The sequence below is a fragment of the Phoenix dactylifera genome, chromosome 1 (assembly GCF_051530095.1).
Source record: "Phoenix dactylifera cultivar Ajwa chromosome 1, Ajwa_hap1_PhDact_Kaust_v1.1, whole genome shotgun sequence".
Lineage (NCBI taxonomy): Eukaryota > Viridiplantae > Streptophyta > Magnoliopsida > Arecales > Arecaceae > Phoenix > Phoenix dactylifera.
This window is the reverse complement of record NC_143190.1, coordinates 68,051,436-68,064,409: the sequence shown is the minus strand read 5'-3', so window position 1 is coordinate 68,064,409 and position 12,974 is coordinate 68,051,436. Positions and strand designations below refer to the sequence as shown.

Sequence of the window (12,974 nt, the reverse complement as noted above, 5' to 3'; positions counted from 1 at the left end):
AGAGTTCGGACATGACCATCTAGATGGCTACAAGGTTGGTAGGTGATGCCGTCATCGTCGTCACTAGCGGGGAGCTCGTCGAGGGCACTAGGAGAGGCAGAATGGGGGAGAAGGCAAGTGAAGGAAGGGGACCAGCCGAGGCTAGTGATGGGCTCCATCTGGCCAATGTACTTGACAACGATGATGTGTTCGATAGTAGTGACGTGCTCGATGACTTACTTGATCGAAACATGAGGATGCGGAACAGAGATCAGGGGAAGGTTGGGTAGAGAGAATGAAAGGAGGGTGAAAACCCACTCCTAAAAAAAAAAAATAGTAGTAAACATTTTTTACTTCTATTGTTTTAGAGATAATGAAAGCCGTAAAAAAGCATAAATAGGATAACTAGATATATTTTCTATATGGGATTCTGTATTTCTATTTTTACAAGAAAAACAGAAAAAATAATACCAAATAGGGCCTTAGTTAATTACCTATTAAGTGCCACCATTTGATTCATAGGAAAGTAATCTAGCTAGATGCATTAAACTAGATGAGCTCTAATACTCGCTACTAAATTAGCAACAATGAACTAAATTTATATCGCGCAACAGTTTGTGATAGAGTGGGTTTGGGATAAGACAAGATGGGCCTTGTTATGCATTAACTAAGAAGGATCTCGCTAATTTAGTATAGTATAGAATCTCGACTAAAATAATAAAGTATAGAATGAACTTTATTTTCATAACAATGTGGTTGTTATACTGTATATAAATCTAGTGCAAACAAGCATGCCACATTCAGAAGCAAGTGCATAATGTCACTTACGTAGAAATTGGAAAAAACGTAGATAACTATTGCAACATGTAGCGGACCATTTCATAGAGACCTTCTATGGTAATCCTCTATCTTCATGTATTTCACACTTTTGTAACCTCCACTAATAAATACCTATACATTTTACCAGACAGAGACCTTCAGAGTTTGTTTGATGCAAGACAACCTATCAATGCAACCTACTATGATTTCAAAAATCAGCAAGCTTTCATAAAAGTAACTTAAAATTCAAATGTTGCTGATTTTTTACTTTGGTTATTTTGGAGTTAAGATATAAGATTAATCAATTTAAGAAATCAGGTTGCAATCAAGTATTACGGTTATTCTGATCCTAAAGAAATCTGATCGTGGGATGTTAAGAAACGTCCCATTGCTAGGGTGTGCTAACTTAATATCAAGATTTTAAAAGACGATTAGGATGGGTTTAGTAGTAGATGTCCTAGGTTCTAAATTTTTTGACAGCAAAGTAAATTTTCAGGTGTCTGACTATTATGCAAGAGAACTAGAACACAATTAGATTAATAAGCCCAAGAGAAAGAAAAACCTATTATCTATCGTGGATTAGAAGTTCTGATTCTTACGTTTGTGGAGCCGAAAGCAACGAAGAACGCAACCCCGCAATGCAGAAATTTTAGCAAGCCTGAATGCTGAATCCTGTTGATGGTGGAAGCCATAGAAGAGCATCGGAATGGCTGTTGCAGATGGCAAACGATGGAAAGAAGCCTCTGAGGATGGCAGATCAGATCTGCAAATATGGAGGAAAACACCACAGAGGGCCACGTGAAGGGGAGGACTCCTAGTTGGACTAGGAATCCTAGTGCGGTTTAGAAAGGAGGTGGCTGATTTGGTTGACATGTGGGGATTCCTAGCTGAAATAGGAATCCTATTTTGGTGGCACAAAAGTGAGAGATAAGGAGGCAAGTGGCGTGGTGGATGAAGAAGTCCTTAATGGCCAAGGACTTGTTGAGGGTGGGGTTCACGCGTGGGAAGAGATGGCTGTGGTATGGCCGGCGGTTAGCACTAGGATCTCCTTGTTTGTTAAGGAGTTCTTGTTGAAGATGGCGCTCTTGGAGAAGATGAAAGCACGCTGATGACGACGTCCTGCTGATAAAGAAGATCTCTAAAAAATGTAGGGAAGAATAGAATAGAGATGAAGGGGTTTTGGAGACACAGGAAGAAGAGGTTATGGAGACACAGGAGGAAGAAGAAGATGGTTTCACGCCAAAGGAGAAGAAAGAGGTGTCAGCCAAATCCAAGAAGGAATTATTTCATTCAATGCTTGATGCCCTAATTCATGGGGTGTGGCCTTTATATAGGCCTTACATTATGACTCAAACGTGGCCCTCAAATCAAGTTAATCAATTGACCAAGTCAATTGATTAACAACTAACCAAACTTGGACCCTTACATCAATTAATTTCTTACCAAAATTGATCCAATCAATTGACCCAATTACATAACAGCTAACCCAATTGACTTATCTAATAACAAAACAACTGACCAAATTGACTTGACTAAAATAAAAGCAAATGACCAAATTGACTCAATCAAATAAAAGCAAAATACAACAAAATAAAAATGACGCAGGCTCAAATGGACCTAATCTGGGGGCCCTGATGTCAAACTCTGGTGCGGCGTGAGTGAATGGCTTTGATGGTTTCCTCATCTGAAAGAACGGCTCTGATGTCCCATCAACTTCTTCCAGGTTGAAAAAACTCGACCCCGTCGAGTGTAGGTCTAGCCGGTTGTCGTACTACTCCAGAAAGTTAGGATCAAGGTGCTGCAACTCGGCTTACGAAATTCAAGTCATGTCAGAATCTGGTCGACTTCTCAGCGAACAAGGTAATGCTGGTAACTTCTTTTCCTGGTTGACATAACCTGCTCATCTAATATATGTTCTATTTGTTCTCTGCATGCATGAAATTTTGGAGGTGACGGCTCAATAATAGGTAACGGATCAGGGTGATCAACAAGGGTAGATGTATCAACAAAGGGGTCAGAAGAAATAATTGCTATCTTTTTGTAGGGGATTAAATCTTCAATATTAAATATCGCACTAATTCCAAAGTTCTCAGAAAGATCCACGACATAAGCATTCGAACTAATTTTCTTTAGAACTTTGAACATTTCCAAAGAAAGTCGTTCAAGCCTAATTCTTACCATGACATAATCTCCTACCCTTAGCTCTTGATAACGTTTGTGCAAATCAGCAAAGAATTTATATTTTAAGTTATTAGAGTGAATGTGTTTGCTGATTTCTTGATGCAATGAATACAGGTGCGATGCAAATGACTGTGCAGACTCAAGACACTCTATGCTGATAAGATATGGGGATCAGATCTATGGGTTGCCTAGGTTTGTAATTATGCACTACTTCGAATGGACTCATGCCTATAGACTTATTGACCAAACTATTATATGCAAACTTAGCTGTCGGTAATACTAAATTTCAGGTCCTAGCATGTTCATCCACCAGACATCTCAACAGGTTTCCAAGACTACGATTGACAACTTTAGTCTGGCCATCAGTTTGAGGATGATAGGCAAAAAAATTTCAGTTTGGTGCGCATCATATGCCAAAGAATTTTTCAAAAGTATCTTATAAATTTAACATCGCTATCAGACACAATAGATTTGGGTAGGCCATGGAGTCTAATGACTTCGTCAAAATAAAGTTTGACAATTTTAGAGGCATCAGAAATCTTAGAATAGGGAAGAAAATGAGCCATCTTTAAAAATCAGTCCACAACCACAAAAATAGAATCATGCCTAGTAGAAATATGTGGAAGCTCTAATACGAAATCCATACTGACATCTTGCCATGGACACTCGAAAACAGGTAGTGTGGTATACATATCAGTGTTCTGTTTATGTTGTTTAGCTAGATGATAAGTGCGATACTGGGCGACAATTTTGGCCACGTCTCTCTTGAGACTTAGCCAAAATAAACGCCTCTCAACCATTTCAATGATTTTGTCCCTCCCAAAATGTTCAGAAAGTCCTCTAGCATGTTTTTCTATACTAAGAAATCTCTCAATGAGGTTCAAGGGATACACAATCGGTTAGAGCGAAACAGAATTATTTTACAGAAAGAAATCATTTTGTTCTCTTTCTACTCCGTCTCGCAGGGTTAGGTATATTTCACTAAAGTTAGGACAAGTGGTATATTGTTTCCTAATCCTTTCAAAGCCAATTACTTTAGTGCTCATCACATATAGGAGGAAGATCCATCCACTGAGCACGTCCGCAGCTTTGTTCTCAACCCCAGCCTTGTGCTTCAAGACAAAGGTATAGGCTTGGAGAAACTCGACCCATCGGCCGTGTCTATGGTTCAATTTCTTTTGGGAGTTGAGATATTTTAAAGTCCCGTGGTCTGAATATAAGACAAACTCTTGCAATAGCAAATAGTATCGCCAATGTTGCAAGGCTTGCACTACCGCATAGAATTCTTTGTCATAGGTGGAGTAGCATAACCTACTGTCGTTTATTTTTTTATTGAAGAATGCAACAGGGTGACCTTCTTGGCTTAACACGCCACCTATGCCAACTCCAGAGGCATCACATGCGACCTCAAATACTTTTATAAAATCAGGGAGGCGCAAGATAGAAGCTTCTGTCAATCTTTCTTAATTTCGCTAAATGCTTGGGACGTAGATTTTGTCCAGATAAAGTCTTCTTTCTTCATGCAATCTGTGATAGGAGACATTATCGAATTAAAACTTCTAATGAAACAGTGGTAGATAGTGGCCAAACTATAGAAACTACGTACTTCTATTAGAGACTTGGGCTCGAGCCAATCTACTATCGCGCTTATCTTCAAAGGATCAACAGAGACATCCTTAGAAGATACTATGAACCCTAAGAAAGTGACATGATCGGTCAGAAAGGCACACTTCTTGGGGTTTGCAAAGAAGTTTTCTCTTCTAAGGACATCGCAGACTTGCCTTAAGTGTGTGAGATGGAGCTTTTGAGTTCGACTATATATGAGGATGTCATCAAAATACACAACGACAAATTTATTCAAAAAAGGTCTAAAGATCTAAGTTATCACCCTCATAAAAGTACTGAGAGCGTTTGTTAACCCGAATGACACGACTAACCATTCGTAGAGTCCATCTTTTGTTTTGAAGGCAGTCTTCCATTTATTCTCAGGACGATTCGAATCTGGTGGTACCCATTCTTTAGATCAATTTTGGAAAATACTGTAGCACTAGACATAGAATCTAAGAGGTCGTCTAGCCTAGGAATGGAAAAGTGATACTTAACAGTAATTTTATTGATGGCACGACTGTCAATACACATCCTCCAAGAACCATCTTTTTTGGAGGGTAAGGAGTGCAGGTACAGTGCAGGAACTTGAGCTCTCACAAACATACCCTCTTGCGAGGAGTTCGTTCACTTGATATTTCAGCTTAGCATGTTCAATTAGGTTGAGCCTATGATGTGGAAAGTTGGGCAAAAATGCTTCCGGAACTAAATCAATTGCAAGCTGGATATCACGCATCGAGAGAAGTGCATTCAAAAGATCATCAGCGAAAATATAGTGAAAGTCCTCCAGAAGGGGAGCTACGGCGGTGAGGTGCTCAAAACTGGACTCCACACTAATAACTCGAGCCACAAGTGCAAACACGAGTGATCGGCTTTTGATATCTTTCATTACCGCTTTCGAAGTAATGATGTGAAGTGGTTCGTTTTTGCGCAAGTTAGCACTCTTATTTTCAGGGGCGGACTCTTTAGGAGGCTGTAATAACCCCAAAATTTTTTTTTTAATAAAAAAAAGGATAGAATAGTCCTTTAAAATTGATATGAGGGGTAAAATTGGAAGGAATGAAAAGATAATGGCATAGTTGTAGATGCGTTGAAGTGGTAAGGGTAAAATTGGAAAGGAATCAAAAGTTAATGGCATAACAGTAGATATATTGAAGTGTCAGGGGCAAAATGGGAATTTAATAATATTAAAAAAAGGTGAATAATATCTTGATGTGATTTAATTGGAGGGTTTGAGCTGGCTCACGGGAGTGAAACAGAGAGGAGAGGGGGAGGGTTCTCAGACGACACAGAGAGAAAGAAAAAGAGAAGAAGAAGAAGAAAAGGAAGAAAGGAAGAGGAAGAAGAAGAAGAAAAAGAAAAGGAAGGAGATCTCGGTTGCGCTGCCAGCTGAAGGGAAAAGTGTAGATCTCCTTCTCCTCTACGCAAGGACCTCGATTTCCAAAAAGAAAAAGGTAAATATCCATCCCTATCTAGTCTTTTGATGATATTAGGCTATACAAAGGGTGGATGTAGTCTAGAGGGGTCAGATAAGGGTTGTAGAGGTGGTTAAAAGAGGAAAAATCAGATTTCGACAAATTTTTCCGGCATTACGGAAAAATCGTGTCGAAGTGCCAAATTCAGTGAATTATTTAGGGGGTCAATCGGCCTCCGATGGTGATGCATGTTACCTTTTTGGAATTTTCTATGAGTGTAGAATGTTAGGTAAAAATTTCATCAAATTTGGAGTTTGGAAAGTGGATCAAACCTGGGATGAAGTAACCGGCTATCGGCCCGGGTTACTGTTCATCCGGGTGGGAAAATAGGGGATTTCATGCCATAATAGGGTATTAAGCCTAGATTAAGCTAAGGGGACCTTATACTCATGCAAGGGAGTTCCTAATACACATAAATGGTGAGTTAATTAATTAAAAAAAAAGAGAAAGAAAAGAAAAGATTTAGAAAATGGAGGAGTTGAATTAATTAAAGTCCCCTATATTATAATTGGCACGTAGATTATAGCCCTTGATACAAGACTAAATGTATTGTAAATGCATGTCACAGTTGGGCAAGAAGCTAGAAAATAAGAGGAGGAAGTTTCCCACTGCCTGCTGTAGATTTTTGGAGGCATATCAGGGCTGTGCCGGATTGACAGGTGAGTGGGAGTTTGTACTTTGCACCATGAGCGCATTCCTTATTCATTTTCATGAATGTTGCCAAGTATGACTTGATTCCACCTGAGCTTATTGATTAATTGTTGTAGTAGATTCCTCTATAATCTTGATTCTCTATGCTTGATTATTCTGTACATGCATTTGAGGAAACATTGAGAGGAATTACGCGGGGTTAATGAGTAATCAAATTGATTCCGAATTGTGAAATGATTTCTTTTGTAAATTGATTTCATTTCCTCTATTTCAAAGATTTGTAGAGCCTTTTTAGTGGTATTGAGTTGTATTGCATTTCCTTGACCCTCACTCCTAACCCTGATGTTAGTTTATGATTGGGTCATGATGGAGTGAGTGGTAGTCTTGATTATACTCCTTTTTAGTAGAGTATTGGGAGGGTGCATTATGGCATTTATGCATGGCTTGGTAGTATCTGCAGGACACCTATAGTCGATGGGGTTGAACATCGGCCTTTGTGCACATAGTAGCTTTCTGGGTGGGCGGAGCCCAGTCCCTTCCTAGGGGGGACACGGCCCTAGGCGTAGGATCGGCCGGTCCTACGACTTATATTCTGCTTGCCGCCGGGCATAGTAAGACCCCGCGAGGTGTAGTATGGCTTTCCGCGGATGTAGAATTCCCGCGAGGTGCCGTTTAGTATGTAGATGTGAGATGGATTTCTGTTCTGGATACTGGCCAGCATTTATATTATCGGTATGGTGTCTTATCCTGCATATGCATGTGACAGTAGGGAGTTGTTGCTGGTTCGCCTGGGGCGTAAAACCCACCTCCCGACAGCTGTCTAGCATTTACATTATCGATATGGTGTCTTATCCTGCATATGCATGTGACAGTAGGGAGTTGTTGCTGGTTCGCCTGGGGCGTAAAACCCACCTCCTGACAGCTGTCTAATGATGATTTCAGCATATTGACATCTGATTTATATGTTCCAGCATTATGATCTGTTGAGCATATTCATGAGTAGCATATGTGTTTACTTGATTATTCCATATATGCTTCAGATGAGTTGATATTGATTGTGGTGATTTGATGATTTACTTCATATTCTCTATGTTGAGATTATGTTCATCTTGTTATTGATCTTGAGATTTCACCTCGAGCTATGATTATATCTGGTCTCATGTGCATAGTATTCTCTACTCCACTCACTGAGTATTTATATACTCACTCCCCAGTTTGGTGTTTTTGATTGCAAGGCAGGTATTGTATAGAGATGAGCAGGGTTAGAGATTGCCTGCTAACTGTGCCACTCCATAGTATAGTATAATGTAGATAGAGGTTTATCCCCTTTTGGTATATTATAAACCTTCTGTTGTATTTAGTGTATAGTTACAGTCATAGATCCTGTTGTGGATATGGGTTTGACCATGGATGGAATGTGAACCAGATTTTTATACAGTTGAGTTATATGCCTGTGATGATGTATTGATATATATTGTCCAGGTTCGTTATGCGACAGGTTATGTGATTGCTGCTTTGACAGGTAGCATTGTTGTATGTAATGAGATAATCCTGACAGGTCACCATAGAAAAGGTGATCATTTTGTGCATCATCATGCCAAAATTTTCAGAATTTATTTATGATTGATAGATAGTAGGGTTCTACGTGGTGGCTGGTGGCCTTATGCCTACCCGCACCCTAGGATCGTCGCGGCGGCCCGCCGAGAACGGGGCGGGGGTCGTGACAAAGCTTGGTATCAGAGCAAAGGTTAAGAAGAGTCCTGTCAGAGCAATAGGGTGAGTCAGGATTAAGTATAGGATTATACTATGGAGCATAAGGTTTTTCTGTATGTTAATTTATGAGTCATTTACAATTCAGTAAAATATATTATGACTCAGTGTGTAACGACTGCCCTCTCTTTTTAACTCTTTTAGAGATATATAAAGAATACCTCCAAGGAGAGGACCTGCTCGTCCTGGAAAGAGGATGGAGCCAGATATAGCATTGGATGCGGGTTCCGCACATGTCGAGCCCCAAAGAGAAAAATCTCCTCCTGCAGATAGGTAGAGAGTTGATGATCAAGGAGAGGTAGGAAGTAGAGATGCATTGATGGAACAGTTACTGGCGGAGAATCCGGCTCTGAGGGAGCAGATTGCTCGGGAAAAATCTTCTGCCCCGTCAGTAGTATCCATCTCACCTCCTATACCTGTGCCAAGAAGTTTGGCTAGGCGGGCTCTAGATGATGAGGGAATTACTGTACAGGAATTTCTGAGGCTCAGAACCCCGGAGTTTAAGGGGGAAGAAGGTGAAGATCCTCAAAGATTTCTGGAGGAAACTGAAAAGATGATACGGAGACTGCCCTGTTCTGATGCAAGAGCTATAGAACTTGTAGGGCTTACAATGAAGGAAGATGCTTGGGACTGGTACCAGAGACAAGTGGAGGACAAATTGTACAGTAGGAATCCTCCAACCTGGGAAGAGTTCAGGCAAGCAGTGATGGATGAGTTTTTGTCTCCGGCTGAGAGGCAAAATCGGGCTCTTCAGTTTGAGAGGCTGAAGCAGATGCCCGGAATGAGCGTATCTGAGTACGCTCGTGAGTTCACTAGATTGGGAAAGTATGCTCCTTACATCATCCCTACTGGAGCTGCCAGGATAGAAAGGTTCAGACGAGGTCTGATTTTCCCGCTTTATAATGCGGTGTTGGCAGTAGAGGTCCCCACCTTGTCTAGGCTGATAGATAAAGCAAAACAGTGGGAGACCAGAAACAAAGAGGAAAGAGCTGAAAGAGAACAGAGAACAATGAGTGTGGGGAAGGAGCAAAGCAGTAGAGGTAGATCTGAGGGAGTAGATCTCTCGGAGGGCCCGACGAAGCAGTCTGTACGCTCAGTTCCACCTGCCCCACGTAAGAGGAAATGGAGGGAAAGAGGTCAATCACAAGATACTTTTCTACCATCAGTACCTCATCCTCCAGTCACTATGGCCAAAATTGAATCTAGGTTCCAATCATGGCCAGTATGTGGCATATGTGGGAAGCAGCACCCTGGCAGATGCAGAATGGGTCAGAGAGTGTGCTACAGATGTGGACAGCCGGGTCATTTTGCCAGAGAATGCCCGCAGGGTGCCACCCAGCAGTTTGTGCCTTTGGCATCCTACCCTTCTGTGCAGATGGACATGCCTAGTAGTAGGGAGCCTGTAGGCAGAGGCAGAGGTCAAGCACAAACATCACTGTAGAGTGCTGGACCATCTCAACTGTCAGCTCCTATAGGCAGAGGGCAAGGAAGGGTGTTCACGGTAAATCCACAGGAGGCACAGGCATCGAATGCAGCTGTGACAGGTATGCTCCTCATTGATAAGATTAAAGCTAGAGTGTTATTTGATTCTGGAGCTACTCATTCATTTGTGTTCCCTTATTTTGCTAAAAAGTTAGCTAAGGATAAGATATTAATGCATATCCCCTTAGCTATTAGTATACATGTAGGGGATAGTATAGAAGCGAAGTATGTATATCCTACCTATGTGGTAGAGATAGAAGGTAAAACACTCCCAATTTATTTAATTTTCAATACCACACCGAGCAGAATATGAAGAGCAGATACACTCACCCCTTTGAGTAATCGGGTAATTTACTCTTTTAAATTCGAGGACGAATTTTATATAAGGGGGGAGGATGTAATAACCCCAAAAATTTTTTTTTATAAAAAAAGGATAGAATAGTCCTTCAAAATTGATATGAGGGGTAAAATTGGAAGGAATGAAAAGATAATGGAATAGTTGTAGATGCGTTGAAGTGGTAAGGGTAAAATTGGAAAGGAATCAAAAGTTAATGGCATAATAGTAGATATATTGAAGTGTTAGGAGCAAAATGGGAATTTAATAATATTAAAAAAAAGATGAATAGTATCTTGATGTGATTTAATTGGAGGGTTTGAGCTGGCTCACGGGAGTGAAACAGAGAGGAGAGGGGGATGGTTCTCAGACGACACAGAGAGAAAGAAAAAGAGAAGAAGAAGAAGAAAAGGAAGAAAGGAAGAGGAAGAAGAAGAAGAAAAAGAAAAGGAAGGAGATACCGGTTGCGCTGCCAGCTGAAGGAAAAAGTGTAGATCTCCTTCTCCTCTACGCAAGGACCTCGATTTCCAGAAAAAAGGTAAATATCCATCCCTATCTAGTCTTTTGATGATATTAGGCTATACAAAGGGTGAATGTAGTCTAGAGGGGTCAGATAAGGGTTGTAGAGGTGGTTAAAAGAGGAAGAATCGGATTTCGATAAATTTTTCCGGCATTACGGAAAAATCGTGTCGAAGTGTCAACTTCGGTGAATTATTTAGGGGGTCAATCGGCCTCCGATGGTGATGCATGTTACCTTTTTGGAATTTTCTATGAGTGTAGAATGTTAGGTAAAAATTTCATCAAATTTGGAGTTTGGAAAGTGGATCAAACCTGGGATGAAGTAACCGGCTATCGGCCCGGGTTACTGTTCATCCGGGTGGGAAAATAGGGGATTTCATGCCATAATAAGGTATTAAGTCTAGATTAAGCTAAGGGGACCTTATACTCATGCAAGAGAGTCCCTAATACACATAAATGGTGAGTTAATTAATTAAAAAAAGAGAAAGAAAAGAAAAAATTTAGGAAACGGGGGAGTTGAATCAATTAAAGTTCCCTATATTATAATTGGCACATAGATTATAGCTCTTGATACAAGACTAAATGTATTGTAAATGCATGTCACAGTTGGGCAAGAAGCTAGGAAACAAGAGGAGGAAGTTCCCCACTGCCTGCTATAGATTTTTGGAGGCATATCAGGGCTGTGCCGGATTGACAGGTGAGTGGGAGTTTGTACTTTGCACCATGAGCACATTCCTTATTCATTTTCATGAATATTGCCAAGTGTGACTTGATTCCACCTGAGCTTATTGATTAATTGTTGTAGTAGATTCCTCTATAATCTTGATTCTCTATGCTTGATTATTCTGTACATGCATTTGAGGGAACATTGAGAGGAATTACGCGGGGTTGATGAGTAATCAAATTAATTCCGAATTGTGAAATGATTTCTTTTGTAAATTGATTTCATTTCCTCTATTTCAAAGATTTGTAGAGCCTTTTTAGTGGTATATTGAGTTGTATTGCACTTCCTTGACCCTCACTCCTAACCCTGATATTAGTTTATGATTGGGTCATGATGGAGTGAGTGGTAGTCTTGATTATACTCCTTTTTAGTAGAGTATTGGGAGGGTGCATTATGGCATTTATGCATGGCTTGGCAGTATCTGCAGGACACCTATAGTCTATGGAGTTAAACATCGGCCTTTGTGCACATAGTAGCCTTCTGGGTGGGCGGAGCCCAGTCCCTTCCTGGGGGGACACGGCCTAGGCGTAGGATCGGCCGGTCCTACGACTTATATTCTGGTTGCCGCCGGGCATAGTAAGACCCCGCGAGGTGCAGTATGGCTTTCCGCGGATGTAGAATTCCCGCGAGGTGCCGTTTAGTATGTAGATGTGAGATGGATTTCTGTTCTGGATACTGGCTAGCATTTATATTATCGGTATGGTGTCTTATCCTGCATATGCATGTGACAGTAGGGAGTTGTTGCTGGTTCGTCTGGGGCGTAAAACCTACCTCCCGACAGCTGTCTAGCATTTACATTATCGATATGGTGTCTTATCCTGCATATGCATGTGACAGTAGGGAGTTGTTGCTGGTTCGCCTGGGACGAAAACCCACCTCCTGACAGCTGTCTAGTGATGATTTCAGCATATTGACACCTGATTTATATGTTCCAGCATTATGATCTGTTGAGCATATTCATGAGTAGCATATATGTTTACTTGATTATTCCATATATGCTTCAGATGAGTTGATATTGATTGTGGTGATATTGATGATTTACTTCATATTCTCTATGTTGAGATCATGTTCATCTTGTTATTGATCTTGAGATTTCACCTTGAGCCATGATTATATCTGGTCTCATGTGCATAGTACTCTCTACTCCACTCACTGAGTATTTATATACTCACTTTCCAGTTTGGTGTTTTTGATTGCAGGGCAGGTATTGTATAGAGAGGAGCAGGATTAGAGATTGCCTGCTAACTGTGCCGCTCCATAGTATAGTATAATGTAGATAGAGGTTTATCCCCTTTTGGTGTATTATAAACCTTCTGTTGTATTTAGTGTATAGTTACAATCATAGATCCTGTTGTGGATATGGGTTTGACCATGGATGGAATGGGAACCAGATTTTTATACAGTTGAGTTATATGCCTGTGATGATGTATTGATA

At 40.7% G+C, this 12,974-nt stretch overlaps 1 protein-coding gene across 1 annotated transcript in view; it reads left to right on the top strand.

Annotated features, from left to right (window-relative positions):
- Window positions 1-12,974, top strand: part of LOC149768842 (uncharacterized) — a 21,174-nt gene extending 8,200 nt beyond the window's left edge. Inside the window, exon 4 of the mRNA XM_089926884.1 lies at window positions 12,739-12,974. Coding sequence (XP_089783010.1) covers window positions 12,739-12,754 — 16 coding nt within the window. The 3' untranslated portion in view covers window positions 12,755-12,974. The remainder of the gene's footprint in view (window positions 1-12,738) is intronic.